At 46.6% G+C, this 21,157-nt stretch overlaps 1 protein-coding gene across 1 annotated transcript in view; it reads right to left on the reverse strand.

Annotated features, from left to right (window-relative positions):
- The window catches only part of LOC135521392 (receptor-type tyrosine-protein phosphatase-like N), a 109,838-nt gene that overhangs the window by 82,090 nt on the left and 6,591 nt on the right, over positions 1 to 21,157 (reverse strand). The window contains exon 2 of the mRNA XM_064947293.1: positions 19,234 to 19,284. Coding sequence (XP_064803365.1) covers positions 19,234 to 19,284 — 51 coding nt within the window. The remainder of the gene's footprint in view (positions 1 to 19,233; positions 19,285 to 21,157) is intronic.

Here is a 21,157-nt window from a genome sequence, read left to right on the forward strand (position 1 = left end):
CTCAGTGTTGCTTGCCTCAAGCAAGCATAGAAGTGATTTAGGGGAGGGGGGGGGGGCCCAGGAACATGTACTAATCTGTGGTGACCTAAATGCCAGAACCGGACAAGGACCTGACACCCCCCCAGCACACAGGGGGACAAACACCTGCCAGGTGACAGCATTCCCTCCCCCGTATGCCCCCTAGGCACAACTATGACAACATAACCAACAAAAATGGGTCACAACTCCTGCAGCTCTGTCACACGCTGGGTATGTACATAGTCAATGGTAGGCTTCGAGGGGACTCCTATGGTAGGTACACCTATAGTTCATCTCTTGGCAGTAGTACTGTAGACTACTTTATCACTGAAGTCTCTCAGAACGTTCAGTCAGTCCACTGACAGCCCTATCAGATCACAGCAAAATCTACAAATTCTACTTGATTTCAATCCCTTTTAGACAACTTGCTGGACAAAACGATTCACTGTAATAGTGAAGGTGTAAACTTGGCAGTAGAAAATCTTAACAGCATATTTGACTTCTCAGTGTAACGGTTTTCTTGAGGTGAAGGAGAGGCGGACCAAAACGCAGGGTGGTGGTTATTCATGTTTTTTAATAAAGATATACATGAATAAACTAACAAAAACAATAAACGTGAGAAAACCTAAACAGCCCTATCTGGTACAAACACAGAGACAGGAACAATCACCCCCAAACACACAGTGAAACCCAGGCTACCTAAGTATGATTCTCAATCAGAGACAACTAATGACACCTGTCTCTGATTGAGAACCATACTTGGACGAAACATAGAAATACCCAAATCATAGAAAAACAAACATAGACTGCCCACCCCAACTCAAGCCCTGACTAAATAATGACAAAACAAAGGAAATAAAGGTCAGAACGTGACACTCAGCTTCCCCATTAAATCTAAAAATCTCAAATAGAAAACCGAAGAAAAAGAACAACAATGACAAATGGTTTGATGAAGAACACAAAAAATCGAAGAAAAAAATTGAGAAACCTGTCCACCCAAAAACAGAGAGACCCGGAAAACCTGAGTCTACGCCTTCGCAATGGTGAATCACTAAAACAATACAGAAATACACTACGGAAGAAGAAGGAACAGCATGTCAGAATTCAGCTGAATGTAATTGAAGAATCCATAGACGCTAACCACTTCTGGGAACATTGGAAAACACTAAACAAACAACAACACAGAGAATGATCCATACAAAATGGAGATGTATGGGTAAACCACTTCTCCAACCTTTTTGGAGAACAGCAAAAACATATACATGATCAAATACAAATCTTAGAATCAACTATTAAAGACTATCAGAACCGGACAAAATAAAAACCCTCCAACCAAGAAAGGACTGTGGTGTTGATGGCATCCTCAATGAAATGATCAAATATACAGACAACAAATTCCAATTAGCTATACTAAAACTCTTTAACATCATTCTTAGCTCTGGCAGCTTTCCCAATATTTGGAACCAAGGACTGATCCACAAAAGTGGAGACAAATTTGACCCCAATAACTACCGTGGGATATGCGTCAACAGCAACCTTGGCAAAACCCTCTGCATTATCATTAACAGCAGACTCGTACATTTCCTCAGTGAAAACAACGTACTGAGAAAATAGGCATAAAAAACTAATTTCTTCCCACATGGCCGTGGGGTGAGACAGGGAGCTTAAATCCTCACAGGCGGGACGCCAATGCCTCAACTGGCCAATTGCCAGGGGAAATGCAGAGCGCCAGATTCAAATGAAATGCTATAAAATTCTTTAAATCACACATGTAAGTTAATTAAAGCTACACTCATTGTGAATCCAGCCAACATGTCAGATTTTGAAAATGCTTTTCGGCGAAAGCATAAGAAGCTATTATCTGATAGCCTGCACATATATATATATATATATATAATATGACATTTGTAATGTCTATTGTTTTGAAACTTCTGTATGTGTGATGTTTACTGTTCATTTTTATTGTTTATTTCACTTTTGTATATGGTCTACTTCACTTGCTTTTGCAATGTTAACATATGTTTCCCATGCCAATAAAGCCCCTCGAATTGAATTGAATTTGAAAGGGAGAGAGATACCCACTCTGACTATGACTCATAACTGAGTCATAACTGAATGAAAATTACACTGTGAAACCAGCTCTCTATCCCTCTCTGATTCAGAAGGGTTGGGTTAAATGTGGAAGACACATTTCAGATGAAAGCATCTTCTCTCCTCCATAGTGAACTCAGCCCTCTCTCTCCTCTCTCCTTCCTAGTGAACTCAGCCCTCTCTCTCTTCTCTCCTCCATAGTGAACTCAGCCCTCTCTCTCTTCTCTCCTCCATAGTGAACTCAGCCCTCTCTGTCTTCTCTCCTCCATAGTGAACTCAGCCCTCTCTCTCTTCTCTCCTCCATAGTGAACTCAGCCCTCTCTCTCTTCTCTCCTTCATAGTGAACTCAGCCCTCTCTCTCTTCTCTCCTCCATAGTGAACTCAGCCCTCTCTCTCTTCTCTCCTCCATAGTGAACTCAGCCCTCTCTCTCTTCTCTCCTCCATAGTGAACTCAGCCCTCTCTCTCTTCTCTCCTCCATAGTGAACTCAGCCCTCTCTCTCTTCTCTCCTCCATAGTGAACTCAGCCCTCTCTCTCTTCTCTCCTCCATAGTGAACTCAGCCCTCTCTCTCTTCTCTCCTCCATAGTGAACTCAGCCCTCTCTCTCTTCTCTCCTCCATAGTGAACTCAGCCCTCTCTCTCTCTTCTCTCCTCCATAGTGAACTCAGCCCTCTCTCTCTTCTCTCCTCCATAGTGAACTCAGCCCTCTCTCTCTTCTCTCCTTCATAGTGAACTCAGCCCTCTCTCTCTTCTCTCCTCCATAGTGAACTCAGCCCTCTCTCTCTTCTCTCCTCCATAGTGAACTCAGCCCTCTCTCTCTTCTCTCCTTCATAGTGAACTCAGCCCTCTCTCTCTTCTCTCCTCCATAGAACTGAACTCAGCTCTTCTCTCTCCATAGTGAACTCAGCCCTCTCTCTTCTCTCCTCCATAGTGAACTCAGCCCTCTCTCTCTTATCTCCTCCATAGTGAACTCAGCCCTCTCTCTCTTCTCTCCTCCATAGTGAACTCAGTCCACCCTCTCTTTTCTCTCCTCCATAGTGAACTCAGCCCTCTCTCTCTAGTGAACTTCTCTCTTCTCCTCATAGTGAACTCAGCCCTCTCTCTCTTCTCTCCTCCATAGTGAACTCAGCCCTCTCTCTTCTCTCCTCCTCATAGTGAACTCAGCCCTCTCTCTCTTCTCTCCTCCATAGTGAACTCAGCCCTCTCTCTCTTCTCTCCTCCATAGTGAACTCAGCCCTCTCTCTCTTCTCTCCTTCATAGTGAACTCAGCCCTCTCTCTTCTCTCCTTCATAGTGAACTCAGCCCTCTCTCTCTTCTCTCCTTCATAGTGAACTCAGCCCTCTCTCTCTTCTCTCCTCCATAGTGAACTCAGCCCTCTCTCTTCTCTCCTTCATAGTGAACTCAGCCCTCTCTCTTCTCTCCTTCATAGTGAACTCAGCCCTCTCTCTCTTCTCTCCTTCATAGTGAACTCAGCCCTCTCTCTCTTCTCTCCTTCATAGTGAACTCAGCCCTCTCTCTCTTCTCTCCTCCATAGTGAACTCAGCCCTCTCTCTCTTCTCTCCTTCATAGTGAACTCAGCCCTCTCTCTCTTCTCTCCTTCATAGTGAACTCAGCCCTCTCTCTCTTCTCTCCTTCATAGTGAACTCAGCCCTCTCTATCTCTCTCTTTCATAGTGATCTCAGCCCTCTCTCTCTTATCTCCTTCATAGTGAACTCAGCCCTCTCTCTCTTCTCTCCTCCATAGTGAACTCACCCCACCCTCTCTTTTCTCTCCTTCATAGTGAACTCAGCCCTCTCTCTCTTATCTCCTCCATAGTGAACTCAGCCCTCTCTCTCTTCTCTCCTTCATAGTGAACTCAGCCCTCTCTCTCTTCTCTCCTTCATAGTGAACTCAGCCCTCTCTCTTCTCATAGTGAACTCTTCATAGTGAACTCAGCCCTCTCTCTCTTCTCTCCTCCATAGTGAACTCAGCCCTCTCTCTCTTCTCTCCTCCATAGTGAACTCAGCCCTCTCTCTTCTCTCCTTCATAGTGAACTCAGCCCTCTCTCTTCTCTCCTTCATAGTGAACTCAGCCCTCTCTCTTCTTCTCATAGTGAACTTCATAGTGAACTCAGCCCTCTCTCTTCTCTCCTTCATAGTGAACTCAGCCCTCTCTCTCTTCTCTCCTTCATAGTGAACTCAGCCCTCTCTCTCTCTCTCCTTCATAGTGAACTCAGCCCTCTCTCTCTCTCTCCTCCTTCATAGTGAACTCAGCCCTCTCTCTCTTCTCTCCTTCATAGTGAACTCAGCCCTCCTCTCTCTCTTCTCTCCTTCATAGTGAACTCAGCCCTCTCTCTTCTCTCCTTCATAGTGAACTCAGCCCTCTCTCTCTCTCTCCTTCATAGTGAACTCAGCCCTCTCTCTCTTCTCTCCTCCATAGTGAACTCAGCCCTCTCTCTCTTCTCTCCTCCATAGTGAACTCAGCCCTCTATCTCTTTCATCTCCTCCATAGTGAACTCAGCCCTCTCTCTCTTCTCTCCTTCATAGTGAACTCAGCCCTCTCTCTCTTCTCTCCTTCATAGTGAACTCAGCCCTCTCTCTTCTCTCCTTCATAGTGAACTCAGCCCTCTCTCTCTTCTCTCCTCCATAGTGAACTCAGCCCTCTCTCTCTTAGTGAACTCTCTTCTCCATAGTGAACTCAGCCCTCTATCTTCTCTCCTTCATAGTGAACTCAGCCCTCTCTCTTCTCTCCTCCATAGTGAACTCAGCCCTCTCTCTTCTCTCCTTCATAGTGAACTCAGCCCTCTCTCTCTTCTCTCCTTCATAGTGAACTCAGCCCTCTCTCTTCTCTCCTTCATAGTGAACTCAGCCCTCTCTCTTCTCTCCTCCATAGTGAACTCAGCCCTCTCTCTCTTCTCTCCTCCATAGTGAACTCAGCCCTCTCTCTCTTCTCTCCTTCATAGTGAACTCAGCCCTCTCTCTCTTCTCTCCTTCATAGTGAACTCAGCCCTCTCTCTCTTCTCTCCTTCATAGTGAACTCAGCCCTCTCTCTTCTCTCCTTCATAGTGAACTCAGCCCTCTCTCTCTTCTCTCCTTCATAGTGAACTCAGCCCTCTCTCTCTTCTCTCCTTCATAGTGAACTCAGCCCTCTCTCTTCTCTCCTTCATAGTGAACTCAGCCCTCTCTCTCTTCTCTCCTCCATAGTGAACTCACCCCACCCTCTCTTTTCTCTCCTTCATAGTGAACTCACCCCTCTCTCTCTACTCCACAGTGAAACCAGCCCTCTCTCTCTCTCTCTCTCTCTCTCTTTCATAGTGATCTCAGCCCTCTCTCTCCACTCTCCTTCAGAGTAAACTCAGCTCTCTCTCTCTCTCTCGCTCCATGAAAAATACATTAGTCACTTGTATTAATAGGACTGGAGGATAGAAGGGTGAATGGATGGGGGATGGACGGAATGGGGGGAATAGAGGGGTGAAAGGAGGGGGTGGAGGGAATGGGGGAATAGAGGGGTGAAGAGATGGGGAATGGAGGGAATGGGGGAATAGAGGGGTGAAGAGATGGGGAATGGAGGGAATGGGGGAATAGAGGGGTGAAAGGAGGGGGAATGGAGGGAATGGGGGAATAGAGGGTTGAAGAGATGGGGAATGGAGGGAATGGGGGAATAGAGGGTTGCAGGTGGAAATGTATAGATACTATGTACAGACTCAGTGAGCATAGCCTTGCTATTGAGAGAGGCCACCGTGGGCAGACCTGGCTCTCAAGAGAAGACAGGCTATGTGCTCACTGCCCACAAAATGAGGTGGAAACTGAGCTGGCACTTCCTAACGTCCTCCCAAAACTCTGACCATATTCGCGACACATATTAATAAATAACGGGTGACAAAGCACAGGAAAACGACTTTGCGCGCTCTAGAGCACTTTAGATGCTAAGAGGTTGTTTAGACTGCTATAATGTGAACTTTTTGCTTATGGAAAACCGCATCAAGCGAAGGGTTTTCGGCGTAATCAGTGGACATCTGAAATGGAAGTGATGGTACTCCTCTGCCTTGTTATTTATTACATATGTTTTCCTGCTCCAGGTAGGCTAACAGTGACAGTCAGATTAGGATACTATAGGCTAACAGTCACAGTCAGATTAAGATACTGTAGGCTAACAGTCACAGTCAGATTAAGATACTGTAGGCTAACAGTCACAGTCAGATTAAGATACTGTAGGCTAACAGTCACAGTCAGATTAAGATACTGTAGGCTAACAATAACAGTCAGATTAAGATACTGTAGGCTAACAGTCACAGTCAGATTAAGATACTGTAGGCTAACAGTCACAGTCAGATTAAGATACTATAGGCTAACAGTCACAGTCAGATTAAGATACTGTAGGCTAACAGTCACAGTCAGATTAAGATACTATAGGCTAACAATAACAGTCAGATTAAGATACTGTAGGCTAACAGTCACAGTCAGATTAAGATACTGTAGGCTAACAGTCACAGTCAGATTAAGATACTATAGGCTAACAATAACAGTCAGATTAAGATACTGTAGGCTAACAGTCACAGTCAGATTAGGATACTGTAGGCTAACAGTCACAGTCAGATTAAGATACTGTAGGCTAACAGTCACAGTCAGATTAAGATACTGTAGGCTAACAGTCACAGTCAGATTAAGATACTGTAGGCTAACAGTCACAGTCAGATTAAGATACTGTAGGCTAACAGTCACAGTCAGATTAAGATACTGTAGGCTAACAGTCACAGTCAGATTAAGATACTGTAGGCTAACAGTCACAGTCAGATTAAGATACTGTAGGCTAACAGTAACAATCAGATTAAGATACTGTAGGCTAACAGTAACAATCAGATTAAGATACTGTAGGCTAACAGTCACAGTCAGATTAAGATACTGTAGGCTAACAGTAACAGTCAGATTAAGATACTGTAGGCTAACAGTCACAGTCAGATTAAGATACTGTAGGCTAACAGTCACAGTCAGATTAGGATACTGTAGGCTAACAGTAACAATCAGATTAAGCTTCAGGTAAAAAAAACAAAAAAAACAACACTATCTGTTGTTGACAAACATCGGCCTATTCAGTTCATAACCATATTATTAATATTTGATTCAGGGATTGAAACGACGACCCCCATCTTCAGTAGCCAATTCCAGCAGGGTGAAAGAAGCACTTCTTATCTCGAATTCGCCTCGCTATTCATACGAAATAAAATCAAATTTGAACAAACTGCTAAAAGGGGTTATTTTCCTTGACATCTTGCCTCGGTTATTGTAGGCTATCTGAAATAAGATGTAGGCCTATCGTGGTCTATAGGTTACCTACATCTAGCAAACCAAACCATGGCAAAATGTAAAGACAATCATAAACCCAGATTTTAGTCAGTAGACCTAGACTATGGCTATAAGTATATATTAGCTCGACAAACCCTAACCCTAACCTGTACCCCTACAGATTGACTCAGTACTGGTAGACCCTGTACATAACTTCATTATTGTTATTTTATTGTGTAACTGTGTTTTACTTTATTTATTTTAGTAAATATTTTCTTAACTTCTATTATCTTAAAAGTGCCATCGTGGTATTGTAAACACATTGTGGCCGGGGAGGTGAGAGCGGAGAAGGAGGAGGTGAGAGAGAGGAAGGAGGAGATGAGAGAGGGAGGGAGAGAGAGGAAGGAGGATATGAGAGAGAGGAAGGGGGAGATGAGAGAGGGAGAGAGAGAGAGAAAGAGAGAGGAAGGAGGAGATGAGAGAGAGGAAGGAGGAGATGAGAGAGGGAGAGAGGGAGAGGAAGGAGGAGATGAGAGAGGGAGGGAGGGAGAGAGAGGAAGGAGGAGATGAGAGAGGGAGAGAGGGAGAGGAAGGAGTAGATGAGAGAGGGAGGGAGGGAGAGAGAGGAAGGAGGAGATGAGAGAGAGGAAGGAGGAGATGAGAGAGTGAGGGAGAGAGAGGAAGGAGGAGATGAGAGAGGGAGAGAGAGAGAGAAAGAGAGAGGAAGGAGGAGATGAGAGAGTGAGAGAGTGAGAGGAAGGAGGAGATGAGAGAGGGAGAGAGTGAGAGGAAGGAGGAGATGAGAGAGGGAGGGAGAGAGAGGAAGGAGGATGTGAGAGAGGAAGGAGGAGGTGAGAGCGGGGAAGGAGGAGATGAGAGCAGGGAAGGAGGAGAGAGAGAGAGAGAGAGTGAGAGGAAGGAGGAGATGAGAGAGAGAGAGAGAGAGAGAGAGGAATGAGGAGATGAGAGAGGGAGAGAGAGAGAGAGAGAGAGAGAGGAAGGAGGAGATGAGAGAGGGAAAGAGGGAGCGTAAGGAGGAGAGTTAGAGGGATGAGAAAGGAATAGTGAGTGTGTACGTATGTGTGGAGGAGTAGTGTGTAAGCACTAGTGATTCATCCTCTTTCTGAGGAGCAGAGAGATAAAGAGAGAGAGAGAGTTAAGTGAGAGAGTAGGAGAGAGAGAGAGGAAAGCGAGAGAGGAAGGAGAGAGAGAGAGTTAAGTGAGAGAGAAGGAGAGAGAGAGAGTTAAGTGAGAGAGAAGGAGAGAGAGAGAGTTAAGTGAGAGAGTAGGAGAGAGAGAGAGGAAGGATTGAGAGGAAGGAGAGAGAGAGAGTTAAGTGAGAGAGAAGGAGAGAGAGAGAGGAAAGCGAGAGAGGAAGGAGAGAGAGAGAGTTAAGTGAGAGAGAGGAAAGCGAGAGAGGAAGGAGAGAGAGACTGTGGGGGCGTTGACCCAGCTGCCTCGCTGCTATCAGCCTGATGATTTCACCGTTGCCAGGGAGACGATATGTAGTGTTGAAGAGGAGCTTTGATGAGGCTGAGGAGAGGAGAGGAGATGAGAGGGAGGGAATTATGGAGGAGAGGAAGGGAGGGCATGACGAAGGAGAGGGAGGGAATGACGGAGGAGAGGGAGGGAGGGTATGACGAAGGAGAGGGAGGGAGGGAATAACGGAGGAGAGGGAGGGAGGGTATGACGAAGGAGAGGGAGGGAGGGAATGACGGAGGAGAGGGAGGGAGGGAATGACGGAGGAGAGGGAGGGAGGGAATGACGGAGGAGAGGGAGGGAGGGAATGACGGAGGAGAGGGAGGGAGGGAATGAGGGAGGAGAGGGAGGGAATGAGGGAGGGAATGACAGAGGAGAGGGAGGGAATGAGGGAGGGAATGAGGGATGAGAGGGAGGGAATGAGGGAGGGAATGACGGAGGAGAGGGAGGGAATGAGGGAGGGAATGACGGAGGAGAGGGAGGGAGGGAATGACGAAGGAGAGGGAGGGAATAACGAAGGAGAGGGAGGGAGGGAATAACGAAGGAGAGGGAGGGAATGAGGGAGGAGAGGGAGGGAATGAGTGAGGGGGTGACAGAAGAGAGGGAGGAGGGAGATATTTGCCTGTGTGTGTCTTCCCCTCCCCAATACACTACAACAATAAACACAAACACACACACACACACACACACATAAACACACTCGTCACCATAGTATGGCGTACACAGTAACACACAGGGTACCCCGTGCAAATTCAAATGGTATGTCGTTCAATTTCAATGCTGAATGCAGTATCAGTATGTATTAACTCAGCCACATACCTTATCCCACATACTGTAGATACCTACCACAACACACACACACACACACACACACACACACACACACACACACACACACACACACACCACAACACTGAGCCAATCAGCAGAGACATATACACTAAACAGATCCAAAATTTGATACAACAGTGGTACCTAGCTAGCTAAGGTTATGTGTCTGTGGTACCCAGCTAGCTAAGGTTATGTGTCTGTGGTACCTAGCTAGCTAAGGTTATGTGTCTGTGGTACCTAGCTAGCTAAGGTTATGTGTCTGTGGTACCTAGCTAGCTAAGGTTATGTGTCTGTGGTACCTAGATAGCTAAGGTTATGTGTCTGTGATACCTAGCTAGCTAAGGTTATGTGTCTGTGGGACCTAGCTTGCTAAGGTTATGTATCTGTGGTAGCTAGCTAGCTAAAGTTATGTGTCTGTGGTACCGAGCTAACTGGCTAAGGTTATGTATCTGTGGTACCGAGCTTGCTAAGGTTATGTATCTGTGGTACCTAGCTAGCTAAGGTTATGTGTCTGTGGTAGCTAGCTAGCTAAGGTTATGTGTCTGTGGTACCTAGCTAGCTAAGGTTATGTGTCTGCTGTACCTAGCTAACTGGCTAAGGTTATGTGTCTGTGGTACCGAGCTAGCTAAGATTATGTGTCTGTGGTACCTAGCTAGCTTGCTAAGGTTATGTATCTGTGGTATCTAGCTAACTGGCTAAGGTTATGTGTCTGTGGTACCTAGCTAGCTAAGGTTATGTGTCTGTGGTACCTAGCTAGCTAAGGTTATGTGTCTGTGGTACCGAGCTAACTGGCTAAGGTTATGTATCTGTGGTACCGAGCTTGCTAAGGTTATGTATCTGTGGTACCTAGCTAGCTAAGGTTATGTGTCTGTGGTAGCTAGCTAGCTAAGGTTATGTGTCTGTGGTACCTAGCTAGCTAAGGTTATGTGTCTGTGGTACCTAGCTAGCTAGCTAAGGTTATGTGTCTGTGGTACCTAGCTAGCTAAGGTTATGTGTCTGTGGTACCTAGCTAGCTAAGGTTATGTGTCTGTGGTACCTAGCTAGCTAAGGTTATGTGTCTGTGGTACCTAGCTAACTGGCTAAGGTTATGTGTCTGTGGTACCTAGCTAGCTAAGGTTATGTGTCTGTGGTACCTAGCTAGCTAAGGTTATGTGTCTGTGGTACCTAGCTAGCTAAGGTTATGTGTCTGTGGTACCTAGCTAGCTAGCTAAGGTTATGTGTCTGTGGTACCTAGCTAGCTAAGATTATGTGGCTGTGTCTGTGGTGTCTAGGTAGCTATATAGCTACTAATCATCAATGAATAAGTCTGCACCAATACATCATACACATCATACACCCACGCATCATAACACTGATGAAAATCCATTACACTCAGTCAAAAGCTACGCAGCTGCTGTGAGGATAGGACAAATAAACCAACAGCTACGTAGCTGCTGTGAGGGTAGGACAAATAAACCAACAGCTGCTGTGAGGATAGGACAAATAAACCAACAGCTACGTAGCTGCTGTGAGGGTAGGACAAATAAACCAACAGCTGCTGTGAGGATAGGACAAATAAACCAACAGCTACGTAGCTGCTGTGAGGGTAGGACAAATAAACCAACAGCTGCTGTGAGGATAGGACAAATAAACCAACAGCTGCTGTGATGATAGGACAAATAAACCAACAGCTGCTGTGAGGATAGGACAAATAAACCAACAGCTGCTGTGAGGATAGGACAAATAAACCAACAGCTACGTAGCTGCTGTGAGGATAGGACAAATAAACCAACAGCTACGTAGCTGCTGTGAGGATAGGACAAATAAACCAACAGCTGCTGTGATGATAGGACAAATAAACCAACAGCTGCTGTGAGGATAGGACAAATAAACCAACAGCTGCTGTGAGGGTAGGACAAATAAACCAACAGCTGCTGTGAGGATAGGACAAATAAACCAACAGCTGCTGTGAGGATAGGACAAATAAACCAACAGCTGCTGTGAGGATAGGACAAATAAACCAACAGCTAGGTAGCTGCTGTGAGGATAGGACAAATAAACCAACAGCTGCTGTGAGGATAGGACAAATAAACCAACAGCTACGTAGCTGCTGTGAGGATAGGACAAATAAACCAAAAGCTACGTAGCTGCTGTGAGGGTAGGACAAATAAACCAACAGCTACGTAGCTGCTGTGAGGATAGGACAAATAAACCAATAGCTACGTAGCTGCTGTGAGGGTAGGACAAATAAACCAACAGCTATGTAGCTGCTGTGAGGGTAGGACAAATAAACCAACAGCTATGTAGCTGCTGTGAGGGTAGGACAAATAAACCAACAGCTGCTGTGAGGATAGGACAAATAAACCAACAGCTGCTGTGAGGATAGGACCAATAAACCAACAGCTGCTGTGAGGATAGGACAAATAAACCAACAGCTACGTAGCTGCTGTGAGGATAGGACAAATAAACCAACAGCTACGTAGCTGCTGTGAGGGTAGGACAAATAAACCAACAGCTGCTGTGAGGATAGGACAAATAAACCAACAGCTGCTGTGAGGATAGGACAAATAAATCAACAGCTACGTAGCTGCTGTGAGGATAGGACAAATAAACCAACAGCTGCTGTGAGGATAGGACAAATAAACCAACAGCTGCTGTAAGGGTAGGACAAATAAACCAACAGCTGCTGTGATGATAGGACAAATAAACCAACAGCTGCTGTGATGATAGGACAAATAAACCAACAGCTGCTGTGAGGATAGGACAAATAAACCAACAGCTACGTAGCAGCTGTGAGGATAGGACAAATAAACCAACAGCTACGTAGCTGCTGTGAGGATAGGACAAATAAACCAACAGCTACGTAGCTGCTGTGAGGATAGGACAAATAAACCAACAGCTACGTAGCTGCTGTGAGGATAGGACAAATAAACCAACAGCTACGTAGCTGCTGTGAGGATAGGACAAATAAACCAACAGCTGCTGTGAGGATAGGACAAATAAACCAACAGCTGCTGTGAGGATAGGACAAATTAACCAACAGCTACGTAGCTGCTGTGAGGATAGGACAAATAAACCAACAGCTACGTAGCTGCTGTGAGGATAGGACAAATAAACCAACAGCTACGTAGCTGCTGTGAGGATAGGACAAATAAACCAACAGCTACGTAGCTGCTTTGAGGGTAGGACAAATAAACCAACAGCTACGTAGCTGCTGTGAGGATAGGACAAATAAACCAACAGCTACGTAGCTGCTGTGAGGATAGGACAAATAAACCAACAGCTACGTAGCTGCTGTGAGGATAGGACAAATAAACCAACAGCTACGTAGCTGCTGTGAGGATAGGACAAATAAACCAACAGCTACGTAGCTGCTTTGAGGGTAGGACAAATAAACCAACAGCTACGTAGCTGCTGTGAGGATAGGACAAATAAACCAACAGCTGCTGTGAGGATAGGACTCTGGGAAATGACGCTGCAGTGTACAGCTGTCGGCTTCACACCAACTGCTATTTTTTTTTTTTTTTTGGTAGGTAATATTCCCGCCATCATTTCCTAAAACTGCGATCAATAATCTCGATTTGGGGGAATATTTCTACTTTCTACTATTTCTACTACGAGTCAGCTTCTCTGGATGTCATGTGATCCCTGGATGTCATGTGATCTCTGGATGTCATGTGATCTCTGGATGTCATGTGATCTCTGGATGTCATGTGATCCATGATCTGCCAGATCAGAGGCAGTAGGGTTGACTTGGACTGTTTTCCTGTCAAAATGTAACAAGTACTTTTTGGGTGTCAGGGAAAATGTCTAGAGTAAAAAGTACATTATTTTCTTTAGGAATGTGGTGAAGTAAAAATAAAAGTTGTCATAAATATAAATAGTAACGTACAGATACACCCCCAAAGACAACTTAGAAGTAGTACTTTTATACCTCTGTGTAATGCTTACCACAGACCAGGTGTAACAGTATAACTTTAGACCGTCCCCTCACCCATACCAAATCAAATCAAATTTTATTTGTCACATACACACATGGTTAGCAGATGTTAATGCGAGTGTAGCGAAATGCTTGTGCTTCCAGTTCCGACAATGCAGTAATAACCAACAAGTAATCTAACTAACAATTCCAAAAGTAATTTCTTATACACAGTGTAAGGGGATAAAGAATATGTACATAAAGATATGAATGAGTGATGGTGCAGAGCAGCATAGGCAAGATACAGTAGATGGTATCGAGTACAGTATATACATATGAGATGAGTATGTAAACAAAGTGGCATAGTTAAAGTGGCTAGTGATACATGTATTACATAAGGATGCAGTCGATGATAGAGTACAGTATATATGTATACATATGAGATGAATAATGTAGGGTATGTAAACATTATATTAGGTAGCATTGTTTAAAGTGGCTAGTGATATATTTTACATCCTTTCCCATCAATTCCCATTATTGAAGTGGCTGGAGTTGAGTCAGTGTGTTGGCAGCAGCCACTCAATGTTAGTGGTGGCTGTTTAACAGTCTGATGGCCTTGAGATAGAAGCTGTTTTTCAGTCTCTCGGTCCCAGCTTTGATGCACCTGTACTGACCTCGCCTTCTGGATGATAGCGGGGTGACCAGGCAGTGGCTCGGGTGGGTGTTGTCCTTGATGATCTTTGTGGCCTTCCTGTAACATCGGGTGGTGTAGGTGTCCTGGAGGGCAGGTAGTTTGCCCCCGGTGATACGTTGTGCAGACCTCACTACCCTCTGGAGAGCCTTACGGTTGTGGGCGGAGCAGTTGCCGTAACAGGCGGTGATACAGCCCGCCAGGATGCTCTCGATTGTGCATCTGTAGAAGTTTGTGAGTGCTTTTGGTGACAAGCCGAATTTCTTCAGCCTCCTGAGGTTCACAATGCTGTCTGTGTGAGTGGACCAATTCAGTTTGTCTGTGATGTGTATGCCGAGGAACTTAAAACTTACTACCCTCTCCGCTACTGTTCCATCGATGTGGACAGGGGGGTGTTCACTCTGCTGTTTCCTGAAGTCCACAATCATCTCCTTAGTTTTGTTGACGTTGAGTGTGAGGTTATTGTCCTGACACCACACTCCGAGGGCCCTCACCTCCTCCCTGTAGGCCGTCTCGTCGTTGTTGGTAATCAAGCCTACCACTGTTGTGTCGTCCGCAAACTTGATGATTGAGTTGGAGGCGTGCGTTGCCGCGCAGTCGTGGGTGAACAGGGAGTACAGGAGAGGGCTCAGAACGCACCCTTGTGGGGCCCCAGTGTTGAGGATCAGCGGGGTGGAGATGTTGTTGCCTACCCTCACCACCTGGGGGTGGCCCATCAGGAAGTCCAGTACCCAGTTGCACAGGGCGGGGTCGAGACCCAGGGTCTCGAGCTTGATGACGAGCTTGGAGATTACTATGGTGTTAAATGCAGAGCTGTAGTCGATGAACAGCATTCTCACATAGGTATTCCTCTTGTCCAGAGCGACCCAGGGACGCTCTGCACACATCAACGACTGACACCCTCAAAGCATCGTTACCCATCGCTCCACAAAAGCCGTAGCCCTTGGAGAGCAAGGGGAACTACTACTTCAAGGTCTCAGAGTGACGTCACCGATTGAAACGCTATTTTACGCGCACCACCGCTAACTAAGCTAGCCATTTCACATCCGTTACACAGGTCCTATCCCTGTTTCACATCCGTTACACAGGCCCTGTACCCGTTTCACATCCGTTACACAGGCCCTATCCCTGTTTCACATTCGTTACACAGGCCCTGTCCCCGTTTCACATCCGTTACACAGGCCCTATCCCTGTTTCACATCCGTTACACAGGCCCTATCCCTGTTTCACATTCGTTACACAGGCCCTATCCCTGTTTCACATTCGTTACACAGGCCCTGTCCCCGTTTCACATCCGTTACACAGGCCCTCTCCCTGTTTCACATTCGTTACACAGGCCCTATCCCTGTTTCACATCCGTTACACAGGCCCTGTCCCCGTTTCACATCCAGGCCCTGTCCCCGTTTCACATCCGTTACACAGGCCCTATCCCCGTTTCACATCCAGGCCCTATCCCCGTTTCACATCCAGGCCCTATCCCCGTTTCACATCCAGGCCCTATCCCCGTTTCACATCCAGGCCCTATCCCCGTTTCACATCCAGGCCCTATCCCCGTTACACATCCAGGCCCTATCCCCGTTACACATCCAGGCCCTATCCCCGTTACACATCCAGGCCCTATCCCTGTTTCACATCCAGGCCCTATCCCCGTTTCACATCCAGGCCCTATCCCCGGCCCTATCCCCGTTACACATCCAGGCCCTATCCCCGTTACACATCCAGGCCCTATCCCCGTTACACATCCAGGCCCTATCCCCGTTTCACATCCAGGCCCTATCCCCGTTTCACATCCAGGCCCTATCCCCGTTTCACATCCAGGCCCTATCCCCGTTTCACATCCAGGCCCTATCCCCGTTACACATCCAGGCCCTATCCCCGTTTCACATCCAGGCCCTATCCCCGTTTCACATCCAGGCCCTATCCCCGTTTCACATCCAGGCCCTATCCCGGTTCACATCCAGGCCCTATCCCGGTTCACATCCAGGCCCTATCCCCATTTCACATCCAGGCCCTATCCCCGTTACACATCCATGCCCTATCCCCGTTTCACATCCAGGCCCTATCCCCGTTTCACATCCAGGCCCTATCCCCGTTACACATCCAGGCCCTATCCCCGTTTCACATCCAGGCCCTGTCCCCGGGACTCGAAAGAGGAAGTGTCATGATTAGACGTCGGCAAGCACCTGAACCTCCATTGTCTTGTCAGCGAACGTGCAATTTACTAGAGAAGAAATCTATCAACAGGAACAGAATAACTGCAATGTCCTAATGTTTCTCATCATCGCGGCTGAATAACATGTAATATTTTGGCAGACACTCTCATCCAGAACAATCTAGAAGAAAAAGACACGCACACATATTTAGGCGAGGTGCTGGCTAGTGGAGTAGAAAACTTGAAAATAAAGGAGAGCCGCACACTCTTAAGAGCTCAGATGCAAAAATGTAATGTCCAACGTTTCTTCATCAGGGTATCCAGAGTGACATACATGTTAATAGTTTTTTCTTACTGGTCCCCCATGGGAATCAAACCTACAACCCTAGCGCTGCACGCACCATGCCCTACCAACTGAGTTACACGGGAACAACATGGGATAACATACACCTCATTCTCTCTCAAATGTTTTAAAGAAGTCTCAAGTTTTTTGCTCGTCTGAGTTAGAATACCTCATGAATAAGTTGCAAATCTCTGTCTGCCGAGAGAGCTTTCATCTATAATTTTCGTAGCTGTCTATTTATCAGCCTGTCATTAAGACTGCACTCAACCAGCTGTATAAGGCCATAAGCAAAGAAGAAAATGCTCATCCAGAAGCAGCGCTCCTAGTGGCCGGGGACTTTAATGCAGGAAAACTAAAATTAGTTTTACCTCTTTGTTTGTGTCCAGTGACACAAGCATACCAGACGAGCTAAATGCATTCTAGGAGGAAAGCAACACTGAACCATGCATGAAAGCACCAGCAAGTTCTGGACGACTGTGTGATCTCGTTCTCCGTAGTGATGTAAGTAGGACCTTGAAACAGGTAAAAATTCGTAAAGCCACAGGGCCAGACGGATTACGAGGACATGTATTAAAAGCATGCGCTGACCAACTGGCAAGTGTCTTCACTGACATTTTCAACCTCTCTCTGACCCAGTCTGTAATATCTACATGTTTCAAGAAGACCACCATAGTCTATTTGACAAAGGTAATGACTAAGCTCCGGACCATGAGATTGAACACCTGCAACTGGATCCTGGACTTCTTGACGGGCCGTCCCCAGGTGGTAAGGGTAGGCAACAACGCATCCGCCATACTGAGCCTCAACACGGGTACCCCCTCTGGAGTGAGTGCTTAGTCCCATTCCTGTACGTTTTGGGTTTATAGAAACTGTAGGAAACGCTTACATGCCCCAGGGAGATACAGAGGTGTTTGAGGAACAGGAGATACAGGAAGAGGGTGATTGGGGAGATAGGAGATACCTCTAGGAGATACCTCTAGGAGATACCTCTAGGAGATACAAGAAGAGGGTGATTGGGGAGATAGGAGATTCCTCTAGGAGATACCTCTAGGAGATACAGGAAGAGGGTGATTGGGGAGATAGGAGATATCTCTAGGAGATACAGGAAGAGGGTGATTGGGGAGATAGGAGATATCTCTGGGAGATACCTCTAGGAGATACCTCTAGGAGATACAGGAAGAGGGTGATTGGGGAGATAGGAGATACCTCTAGGAGATACCTCTAGGAGATACCTCTAGGAGATACAGGAAGAGGGTGATTGGGGAGAGAGGAGATATCTCTAGGAGATACAGGAAGAGGGTGATTGGGGAGATAGGAGATACCTTTAGGAGATACAGGAAGAGGGTGATTGGGGATACAGGAGAAACCTCTAGGAGATACAGGAAGAGGGTGATTGGGGAGATAGGAGATACCTTTAGGAGATACATGAAGAGGGTGTTTGGGGAGATAGGAGATACCTCTAGGAGATACCTCTAGGAGATACCTCTAGGCAATACCTCTAGGAGGTACAGGAAGAGGGTGATTGGGGGATGGGAGAATCTTCTAGGAGATACAGGAAGAGGGTGATTGGGGAGATAGGAGATACCTCTAGGAGATATCTCTAGGAGATACAGGAAGAGGGTGATTGGGGAGATAGGAGATACATCTAGGAGATAACTCTAGGAGATACAGGAAGAGGGTGATTGGGGAGATAGGAGATACCTCTAGGAGATACCTCTAGGAGATACAGGAAGAGGGTGATTGGGAGATAGGAGATACCTCTAGGAGATACCTCTAGGAGATACAGGAAGAGGGTGATTGGGGAGATAGGAGATACCTCTAGGAGATACCTCTAGGAGATACAGGAAGAGGGTGATTGGGGAGATAGGAGATACCTCTAGGAGATACAGGAATAGGGTGATTGGGGAGATAGGAGATACCTCTAGGAGATATCTCTAGGAGATACAGGAAGAGGGTGATTGGGGAGATAGGAGATACCTCTAGGAGATACAGGAAGAGGGTGATTGGGGAGATAGGAGATACCTCTTGTAGATACAGAAAGAGGGTGATTGGGGAGATACTTCTAGGAGATACCTTTAGGAGATACAGGAAGAGGGTGATTGAGGAGATATGAGATACCTCTAGGGGATATCTCTAGGAGATACAAGAAGAGGGTGATTGGGGAGATACCTCTAGGAGATACCTTTAGGAGATCTCTCTAGGAGATACAGGAAGAGTGTGATTGGGGAGATAGGAGATACCTCTAGGAGATACCTCTAGGAGATCTCTCTAGGAGATACAGGAAGAGGGTGATTGGGGAGATAGGAGATACCCCTAGGAGATATCTCTAGGAGATACAGGAAGAGGGTAATTACCTGGCTTATCTGGACCAAATGTGTGGTACTGTCTAGGAGATCCCGAGCGCTCAGCCCCCAGACAGACAGACAGACAGACAGACAGACAGACAGACAGACAGACAGAGGATACTCACCATCAGAGCAGAACTGCTCCCTGGAGCACAGCCTTGTCTCAAACACACAACCTGCGAGAGAAGGAGAGTGAGAAGGAGAAAGGGTGAGAGAGAGAGAAAGAGGGAGAGAAAGAGGGGGGAGAGAGGGGAGAGAGAGATATAGAGAGAGGGAGAGATGGAGGAGAGAGAGAGGGAGAGAGATGGGTGAGAGAGAGAGATATTAACAGCAGCTCTGTTAAAAGCATAAATTGATTGAAAACTGTTACAGTAACTTCTAAAGAGACTAGGTTATACCTGCTGACTACTACCTACTACCTGCTACCTTCTACCTGCTACCTGCTACCTACTACCTGCTACCTTCTACCTACTACCTGCTACCTACTACCTTCTAACTGCTACCTACTACCTACTACCTGCTACCTTCTACCTACCTGCTACCTGCTACCTTCTACCTGCTACCTACTACCTTCTAACTGCTACCTGCTACCTACTACCTGCTACCTTCTACCTACTACCTGCTACCTGCTACCTACTACCTGCTACCTGCTACCTACTACCTTCTACCTTCTACCTACTACCTGCTACCTACTACCGGCTACCTGCTACCTACTACCTGCTAACTGCTACCTACTACCTACTACCTGCTACCTACTACCTGCTACCTTCTACCTGCTACCTACTACCTGCTACCTGCTACATGCTACCTGCTACCTGCTACCTTCTACCTACCTTCTACCTACCTGCTACCTGCTACTGCTACCTGCTACTTACCTACCTGCTACTGCTACCTGATACCTACTACCTACTTCTACCTACTACCTTCTACCTGCTACCTACTACCTACTACCTGCTACCTGCTACCTGCTACCTGCTACCTGCTACCTACTACCTTCTACCTTCTACCTACTACCTACTACCTGCTACCTGCTACCTACTACCTGCTACCTTCTACCCGCTACCTGCTACCTGCTACCTGCTACCTTCACCTACCTACTACCCTACTACCTACTAACCTGCTACCTGCTACCTTCCTGCTAGTACCTATGTTACCTGCTGTACTACCTGCTACCCTTTACCCACTACCCTCTACCCGCTACCCGCTACCTGCTACCTGCTACCTACTACCTACTACCTTCTACCTACTACCTACTACCTACTACCTGCTACCTACTACCTGCTACCCTTTACCCACTACCCGCTAACCTACCACCTGCTACCTGCTACCCTTTACCTACTACCTGTACCTACTACCTGCTACCTACTACCTACTACCTGCTACCTAGAATTTATATTACCCTCTACCCGCTTGCACTTCTCATCACACACATCAATAAGTAATCTCAGCAACCCAGAACCAAAACGCTGTGCCAGATACTCGGTAGATTTATATTACTTACTTCTGTCCACAAGAGATTAGCGGAACAAACCCAACAGACATACTATCACAAGTGACAAAACAGCAAACAGCATGAGGTTCCAGTCACATATATTCACTCTGTCTCGCACTGTGGAAGAGAAGGAGAATATGACACACGGTCACGAGAACTGCATGCTGTTTTCTGTTATATTGCATTTGCTAGAGAGAGAGAGGGGGGGAGGAGAGAGATTGGGGGAGAGAGGAGAGAGAAAGGAGAGAGAGAGAAGAGAGAGAGAAGAGAGAGAGTGGGGGGGAGAGAGAGGAGAGAGAGAGGAGAGAGAGGAGAGAGGCAGAGAGGGAGAGGAGAGAGAGGGGAGAGAGGAGAGAGAGGAGAGAGAGAGAGAGAGAGAGAGAGAGAGAGAGAGAGAGAGAGAGAGAGAGAGAAGAGAGAGAGAGAGAGAGAGAGAGAGGCAGAGGGAGAGAGAGAAATTGGCATATTAGCATATTGCCCAATATTTGGAACCAACGACTGATCACGCCAGAAGTGGAGACAAATTTGACCCCAATAAGTACCGTGGGATATGCGTC

Source organism: Oncorhynchus masou, chromosome 29, assembly GCF_036934945.1.
Source record: "Oncorhynchus masou masou isolate Uvic2021 chromosome 29, UVic_Omas_1.1, whole genome shotgun sequence".
Classification (NCBI taxonomy): domain Eukaryota; kingdom Metazoa; phylum Chordata; class Actinopteri; order Salmoniformes; family Salmonidae; genus Oncorhynchus; species Oncorhynchus masou.